The following is a 9,101-nucleotide window of genomic DNA, read 5'->3' as shown; positions in this document are numbered from 1 at the left end:
CCATGGAAAGGGTGGTCAGGCATTGGAAGGGGCTGCCCAGGGAGGTGGCAGAGTCCCCATCCCTGGAGGTGTCCAAGGAAGGCCTGGAGGTGGCACTTGGTGCTCTGGGCTGGGGGACAGGGTGGGGATGGGGCACAGGGTGGACTCGACAGCCTTTGGGGGCCTTTTTCAACCAAAAGGATTCTGTGATTAAGAGGAAAAACCCAACAAACAGCAGCTTCCCCAGGAGCTCTTGCTGTCCCCACGTGCAGCTGAGCAGGGCTGGCAGAGCAGTTTCCCCAACTGGAGCAAATATTAATTGGCTCTTGTTTTCCCAGTGTTTCAAGGACCCTTCAAAGTGCAGTTGCTCTGAGCAGAAAATGCACCTGCTAGTTGAGCTCCTTTTTCCTCTCCTCTTCACCTTGGCCAGAGTATTTTTAGCTGAATGGACAGACCTGCCAATACTTTCACCTTCAATCCTTTGCAAGGAACTTTCTGACAACACCCAGCAAGGAATGAACCAAATCTATCCAGGGTCAAGAGAGGCAGCAGGAAAGAAATGATGAGCAAAAGCAAGTCCCCAAAGGGCTTTTTCTACATTTTTTTGCCTTCAATATTTTAGCTCCTGTTGTTCCCACACCGCCCCTGCTCCCAGAGAACTCAGTTTGTACCTGATTCCAACACACCCAAGAGTTTGGCCTGAGATTTTAAGACCAGACATTCACACACAATCCACCTGATCACACTTTCCAGAATAAACTGGAACCCTGCTGAGTCCCCCAGATCTACTAATCTGAGTAGATTTGGCAGAAAATAGCCCAATATTGTCATCTCAGAAGGCAGAAAAACTCACTATTTAAAGGAAACCCTCTCTCCTGGCTGTTCATCTCAGCAGGGAACGTGTCAACAGCTGCCAAATTGGTAAATACAAGGATTTGCTTCCATCAGAGCACAGGATCAGAAAGAAGAGGAGGAGACTTGCTCATGAAGCACTATTGTTATCAATTCATATGATGCTGGGCCCAGGATGGGGCATTAATTGCTACAAAACGTGTCACACCAAGCTCTGAGCTGACACAGTCCCATGGGCCTTCAGGTCACTGCTCAGCTGCCTCTGGTGGACACAAATCACCCCTGGTTTGGGTCAATCTTCCAGAAATAAGCAGATTTCCACGGAGGAGGGGGGTGGTCAGAGCTGGCAAACTCCAGCACACACAGTTTCATGTCTGCAGGGTCAAGGGAACCTCTGAGAACCACAGCAAGGTGATATACGGGGGTTTGTGACTCTTCCCAGGCTTCCCTGAATTTCCAGCTTTCCAGCTTTCCCTCAGCAGCCTGTTTTCAGCATAACCCCTTCATCAGGAATTCTATTATTTGATGATCTCTCCAGCTCTCACAGCAGTTTACTGTCTCATTTCAGACACATTCTTTTGTTAATGAGTTTGTCCCCACATGGAAAACGGGTCAAACCTGCTAAACTTTATACACCTGAAGGTACAAACCACGCAAATATGCTCCCAGCACATCCAGAACCCACCCCATGGCCCACCTTGAGAGCCTCTGAAGCCTCTCAAGTCTTTTGTAGAAAGTCTCTGCTTTTGTAGAAAGCAGAAGTAAGGTGAGAAGGAAGAAAGAAAAGGTGTCCTGAGCAGGCAAAGTGCAGAAGGAATTAAAAAAACCTATTTAGAAGTGCATTCTTAACTGGGTACCTTTTCAGCCAAGGCCTTTAAACTGTCCAGAAACCTCTGCCAGAAGTCCTTGAAGAGGGGTCTGTCGATTCTCCTCAGGCTCTCCCTGGTGCTGGCATCCACACTGACATACAGCTGGGTCACTGGCTCCAGGCTCCTGTGGAAAGAAAAACCAGGGAATTGCTGTTTTCAGACCTTGCTGTTGCTTCAGTTTGTGGTTTTGTGTTACAGGAGCTCCCACCAAGCTGCTCTGCAGGTCCAGTAGCAACAGGAACTTGGCAAACCATCCAGGTTCCAGGGGTTCAGCTCTGCCAAGTGACCATCGTCCGTGGTGAGCTGCTAGAACCTTCCACCAAATAACACCCCCAAAGCTGGGAACCCACACACACAGGCCTTGGCTGACCATTTAATTATCTTTTCCTCACTGAACCGGAACATATTTCACTCCAGAGTAGCTGTAACACACCGGGAAAGGCTTCCCAAAGGAGGCTGCCAGGGAAGCACGGAGAAGCTCTGCTGCTCCCCACAGCCCCCATGGTTAAAATCCACACAGCTCAGCCCCTGCCCCAACTTCTGTTTGCTCTGGCCCATGGAAAACTAATCCCATTCCATAGAAATGGACCTCAGGAGGACATTTCTTCCTGGAAAGGGTGGTCAGGCACTGGAAGAGGCTGCCCAGGGAGGTGGTAGAGTCCCCTACTCAGTGCTCTGGGCTGGGGGACATAGTGGGGATTGGGCACAGGGTGGACTTGGTGATCCTGGAGGGCTTTGCCAACCTCAGTGATTCTGGGATTCTTAATAGAGGCATAACTCAGCCACTTCCTACTGCTGTATACACTGAACTTACCTGACCTGCAGGTGGATCCTCAGCCAGTTTTTTGAAGGGATATTAAAGCTGTTTATAAAATAAACCCACACACAAACCACCAACATGTTCTCCTTCCACTAACAAGGCCTTATTCCATAAATAATATTCCTTTCTGGTCCCACTGTGCTGGTGAGCTCAGCATCTGTGAGCCCAACACTGGTAATTCCTAAAGAGTTTAAACCTCCTGTGCTGTGTGAAGAGCCCGGGCTGAGTCCAAACACTTCCAGAAATCAAGAGAATAAAAGAGAAGCAGCAACAGGTGCATCAGCAAAGGGGTCATTGAGGGCACTGAGAACAACCTAGAAGGAGCTCCCTTAGAACTCCAGGTTGGAAAAGCCCTCCAAGATCATCAAGACCAACCTGTGACTTGTCCCCCAGCCCAGAGCACTGAGTGCCACCTCCAGTCCTTCCTTGGACACCTCCAGGGATGGGGACAAACCCTGGTGACACACAGAAGGGACAAAGCCAGTGAGTGTGACACACCCAGCCCTCGTGGCACCTTCCACCCCAGGGGCTCTGAGCTGAACAACCACATCCCAAGTGTCCCCCAGAGCTCAGTGTGGGGACAGCACTTTGGGAGTGCAATGAGCAGGCACCAGTCCCAGCTTCGTGTGGTTCCTTGGAGAAGATGAGAAGAAATTAGAAACCATTGCTCAGCTGCCAAACAGGGCCACCTAAAAGTACACCCACCCCCCGCCCACCCTGAAGGTGACAAAGGGACAAGGACTGGCCAGAATGAGACTGAGCAGAGCTCTTTGTGTCCAGAAAAATCCACTTCACGTGGACACTCAACCAACCACCTGAACACATTCCCTCTGCATGAAGAACCCAGAACAAACTGAACATTTCAGGTTAAAATATCAGTTTGGGAAACAAGCCTGCCTGGACTGGCAGCCCAAAGCCACAGACTCCAAAATGAGCAAATGTTCTAGGCCTAAGTGGATTGGAGTGTTCAGTTGCAGGGAAAACTGAGCCAAAATACTCTTTTTTTTCTCAGTGCTGTGTTTGCTTAATTAGAAGGTGCCCCAGTGAAGATGGAGGGGGTTTTTAAACTGCAGGCTGAGAAAAATCATCTCTTCTCTGAGGAACTCAAAGCTAACGACAGGCAAGAGCCAGACTCACTGTTAGAGCGAGAAAATTAAGGAATTAGAAGAGATCCCAAGGAGAGATTTCTGCACCATATTGCTCCAAGCAGGAGAGGTCTACAGGGCCCTGCCTGGCTGGGAATTGAGCCAGGATGAGCTTGGACACGCTCAGGAAACAAGGAGAAAGGGCAGCCATGGGTGCCATGAGAACTAGAACCCACCTGATGTTCCTGGAACTCAGCTACACTTCACAATTAACAGGAGATTGAGTTGGAAGGTACCAGGATGGGGTTTTGGTTGTCTGAGAACACCAAATCCATGGCATTTACACACCAGCCATGAGGTGGTTCCAGCAGGAGCAGACACAGCAACACCAAACCCGAGCATCTGCTTGTGAGCAACGATGAGAATCTGCTCACTGTTACCTCTGAGGATCACAAATGCAAACACACACTGGAGGGTTCTTGTTCAGAGCCAGGAAACCTCCCTCACTTTGTGGATGAGTGGACAGCTGGAGCTGAAGTCTAGAGAGAAGATGAGGAGGAGGAGGAGGAGAGGAGAGGAGAGGAAGGCCCAGGAGGCACCACACTGGAGGCCCAGTGGGCTCCTGTCCCGAACCCAGCAACAGCCCAGCCCACAGTCCCCTCCCATGGAATGGTTTGGGTGGGAAGGGACCTTAAAGATCATCCAGTCCCAACCCCTGCCATGGGCAGGGACACCTTCCACTAGCCCAGGTTGCTCCAACCTGGCCTTGGACACTTCCAGGGATGGGGCAGCCACAGCTTCTCTGCCCAACCTGTGCCAGGGCCTCCCCACCCTCACAGCCAACAATTCCTTCCCAATATCCCATCTATCCTGCCCTCTGGCAGTGGGAAGCCATTCCCTCTTGTCCTGTCCCTCCATCCCTTGTCCCAAGTCCCTCTCCAGCTCTCCTGGAGCCCCTTCAGGCCCTGCAAGGGGCTCTCAGCTCTCCCTGGAGCCTTCTCTTCTCCAGGTGAACCCCCCCAGCTCTCCCAACCTGGCTCCAGGGCAGAGGGGCTCCAGCCCTTGGAGGCCCTTGCAGGCCCTTGTCCAAAGGCCCTTCCTGCACCAGAGGTCACTCTGCCTATTTTAGGAGTAACATTTCCACTCCAGCCCCCCTCTGCTGACAGCACAGAACTGAGCCTGGTGCCTACTTCAGTTCCCACATTAAGCAAATCATTTGCTTTGAAGAGCCAAAGATCAGTTGCAATTTTTAAGACAGCAAGACCAGCGTTTTATCGCTTTCTTTTTTGTTTCTTTTCAAACAGATTCAGCAGATCCGAAGAAGTGCAGCTTCAAAATAGAGCGTGTGCTCTCTTTTTAAACTGCTATATTTAGGAAAGAGCAATTTCTATCCATCAGGCACATAATACATGACTTAAAGTAACTTGATTACACAATTATTCAATCATTTGGAATGCCTTTGTGGTGTATAATTACTCCCTCCAAAATTGCCTGCCCTCCCCCCCCCACTGCCATATTCAGACCATGAGGAGTGAAAAGGAAGCTCTATCAGAAGTACTGACACAGAGAGGACTGAGCTGAAACAAGGAGCTGAGTGACACCCCAAAGCCACCCTGCACTCAGCTCACCCAGCTCCAGGCTTGGCCTTTGCCAGAGGGATCAGCTGATGGAATTCTGAGCTCCCACCCACCCTCAGCTCACACCATGTGCTGTTTCCTTGCTACTCTGCTTCAGACTTTGTTAAAAGCAGCCTGGATGCTCCAAAGCAGCAGAAAAGGGGTTTCTTTGCATTTGTAAAGACTCTCAGAGTGTCCATTAATATGTTTGTTACATTGACAGAATCACAGCTCAAGTGCCTCTGAGAGGGAGGTAAAAACCTCTGATCCCACTTTGCCAATGAGTGTGTGCTTGTCATGTGTCCTTGTCCTGCACTCAGGGTCCTGCTGGAGATGCTGGGCTGGACAGATCTCTGGTTTGAGCCAAAAGCTGCTCTTAGGGAGTGAGAACAAAGATCAGACCCAAAATTTATGAGCTCAGTCTCCTGCTGTGGCTGACAGAAACACTCACACCAGGTATCCACATCCCCAAGCTCAAAGCACAGCTCCCTCCCTGTTCTCCTCCTTCAGCAGGTACAACATTCCATGCTCTTCACTTCCAGAAGCAATCCCAGTTTGTTTAGGAGGTACAGGAAGGAAAATCAAACTGGGGGAGAGAAAGAGATGAAAATGAGCACAGGGAGACTGAGGTTCAAACCAAAGAGATGCCGAGTGGGTTTTCCATTGCCATCATGCAGAGCTCACTCCAGTGGGGGATAAAGTGGAATCAAGACACAGGTCAGCATTCCAATGTTTTAGTAGGAAGGTATTTCATCCAGCTCTTACCTGATCTCCTCTGGGAACTGTGCATTGGTCACCAGGAAGCTGGAGATGCTGTGCTGGTGCAGGAGCCTCACGAAGCGGTTGATCTGGGGGTACATGATGGGCTCCCCCACCAGGGACAGAGCACAGTGTTTCACTGTCAGGGCCTCCTCAAAGCGAGCTGCCTTCACTCCTGACACACCTGGAAAAGGGGGAAACAGCCTTAAATGAACAATGGATGGGGCCCTGAGTGACGTGGTAAAGTGGAAGGTGTCCCTGCCCATGGCAGGGCTTGGAACGAGATGATTTTTAAGGTCCCTTCCAACCCAAACCATTCTGGGATCCCATAACAAATCCCCCTCCCAAACCTTGCATCTGTATCCAAAAGACACCCTGGCACAAGGAGGACTGAGAAAAGCAGCTGGAGCCAGAGGGGACACCAGGCCACAGGAGCAGCTCTGCAGGAACCCACAGACGGTGTTCACCCAGGGCCTGGGGCTGTGTGTGCCCTGATCACTGCTGTGAGCAACTTGGGTAGTAGTGATGAGTAACATTTGAGCCCAGCTTTAACATTTGAGCCCAGCTTTAACATTTGAGCCCAGCTTTAACATTTGAGCCCAGCTTTAACATTTGAGCCCAGCTTTCCATTGCTGAGCCCTCAGTGGTGCTGCCCGAGCGCTGAGACAGAAACACAAGAGGCAGTTTGATGCAACTTCAAGCAGGTGTCTTAAAAAAGAACCCCAGGTTATCTGTGTGTGTGTCTGCTGTTGGTCCCTGTGGCCCCCCAGCCCCAGGAAAAGCAGCTCCTGGGGGAGCTGAGCACGTGTCACTGGGCAGAACATCAGCAGCTGGGGCTGAATCCACACCGGCAAACACACAAGGAGGAGTTCAAAACCCCACCACAACACGGCCCTGAACAGCCAAAGGGATTTCAGAAGGAAGAGGAAAACAAGGAGCTCAACTGTAGCATCCATGTGAAAACACCACCTGCAGGTCTGACCCACCTGAGGTCACGATTCCCAGGGCAGGAAAACCCTCCTCCAGCCCACCCAGCCCTGCCCGAGCGCTCAGGACCCCGCGTGGAATCACCCGACTACAAACGAGCCTCTGCTCCAAATATGTCACTTCACATTTCCTTGACGTGCCTTGATGTCCTCCAGTAATATCTGAGGGTTTACATTGGGGGCTGGTCTTTTTTGAAGATAAAAAAAAACAAAGCCCTGAGTGTGGATCCAGGTCCTTGGCTCACCTCTCGTTGCCTTGACGCTGCAGCCCAGAAAATTCCACCCTGTGCTGCAAAGCCCAGATAAAAAGGGGTGTTTGTGGATATTGCTGCAGCCTCACGTAGAAAAAAGCTGATTTGGAATCAGAGCAGAGCTTAGTGAATTTTAAAGCAGCCAGGCTCAGTCCTGAGCCAGTGACAGGACTAATGGTTATTCCATAGAAACTTGACAGTACTAAATGAGAGCTTTATTTGAAAAGAAAGAAGCATCTGAACCACACACTGAGATTAAAGGACTAACTTTGGTATTTCTAAAGCTACTGTAAGTCATTTTTGGAATTAATTAATTCCCCTCTCTCAGCATCTCTCCTCTGGACTCCCATAATTACCGTGGCAGCTTTGTAAGCAGAGAGAAGAAAATTCCAACATCACCTAAAGTTGGAGTGGAACTTTCTCAAAACAGTTTACACCAAATCTGCTGAACAGCAAACACAGGCAAACACAGCCCAGAGGAGGGAGAGGGTTTGTGTGCAAACATTTGAGGGTACAAATCACCAGCCAGGCAGGGATAAGCTGCACAGCATTAGTGCTATTCCAGGAGGGCAGGAACTCTCCTGCACTTGGGGCTGTTTTTACCCTCAGGGACTCTCAGGATTTCCCAGCACAGGTCATGCATTTTTGTTTGGTTTTTTTTTTCCTTTTCCCTGGGCTGTATTATCAGAGACTCCCACTCTCCTATTTCTGAATTATGTTTCCATTCTCTGTGTGCCCTTTGCAAGGGCAGAGAGATTTACCAGTCACTCCCTGGAAAAATGTATCCATCAACTGAACTGCTTCCCACCTTCACTCCATAGCAGTAACATTTCTCTCCATCACTTACTCTAAGAGAGAATTATGTGACTTTAATGTCTGTGGTCTTCAAAACCAGCACAAACTATGGCAACAATAACGGAGAACATGATATATTAGAGGGACCCAGAGAACTGAGGGCTGCTCCTCCAGGATATCCTAAAGGATAAAGGGACACAAGAATTCTTCTGTTCCTTCAAAGAAAATATCATTTCTACTTCAATGCATGGAATTAATAAAGCCTCATAGAATCCCAGAATGGTTTGGGTTGGAAAGGGACCTTAAAGATCACTCAGTCCCAACCCCTCCCACGGGCAGGGACACCTCCCTCTAGCCCAGGTTGCTCCAAGCCCTGTCTAACCTGGCCTTGGACACTTTCAGGGCTGGGGCAGCCACAGCTTCTCTGGGCAACCTGTGCCAGGGCCTCCCCACCCTCACAGCCAACAATTCCTTCACAATATCCAACCTAAATTTCCCCTCTGGCAGTGGGAAGCCATTCCCCCTTGTCCTGTCACTCCAGGCCCTTGCAAACAGCCCCTCTCCATCTTTCCTGTTGGCTCCTTCGGGCACTGAAAGACCAGTCAGGTCTCCCTGAAGCTCCTCTCCTCCAGGCTGAACAATCCCAGCTCTCCCAGCCTTTCCTCCCAGCAGAGCTGCTCCAGCCCTCTGATCCTCCTGGTGCTCCTCAGACGAGCTCAGCAGTTCCTTTGGCACGTGGAGATGGCACTGGGACTACAAAGGGCAGCACCAATTTATTCAAATGGCTTTGGGCATCACCTGAGCAGCATCACTGGGTGCTCAAGCCCTGAGGGATCTCTAGGTAAGACATTTCCCCATGGTTTTATTCTCCAGGAGCCCAAATTTGTCTGTTCTGCTCTGGGGGTCACACAGCTCAGCTCTGCTGGAAGCTCCTCTGGAGTCCCAGTCAGTGCTGCAGAATCATGGAATCACTGAGGTTGGAAAAGACCTCCAAGATGGAGTCCAACCTGTCCCCCAGCACCGCCAAGGCCACCCCTAACCCATGTCCCCAAAGGCCACATCTACACAGTTTTTAAACCCCTCCAGGGA

General features: G+C 50.3%; 1 protein-coding gene across 1 annotated transcript in view; it reads right to left on the bottom strand.

The window, feature by feature from the left end:
* The window catches only part of LOC108501827 (S-adenosyl-L-methionine-dependent tRNA 4-demethylwyosine synthase-like), a 103,395-nt gene that overhangs the window by 45,954 nt on the left and 48,340 nt on the right, over positions 1-9,101 (bottom strand). Inside the window, 2 exon segments of the mRNA XM_017824074.1 lie at positions 1,689-1,824; positions 5,987-6,164. Of these exon segments, the coding sequence (XP_017679563.1) occupies positions 1,689-1,824; positions 5,987-6,164 (314 nt within the window).

The sequence above is a fragment of the Lepidothrix coronata genome, unplaced genomic scaffold (assembly GCF_001604755.1).
Source record: "Lepidothrix coronata isolate B3197 unplaced genomic scaffold, Lepidothrix_coronata-1.0 Scaffold108, whole genome shotgun sequence".
Classification (NCBI taxonomy): Eukaryota; Metazoa; Chordata; class Aves; order Passeriformes; family Pipridae; genus Lepidothrix; species Lepidothrix coronata.
This window is presented reverse-complemented; position numbering and strand designations above follow the sequence as displayed.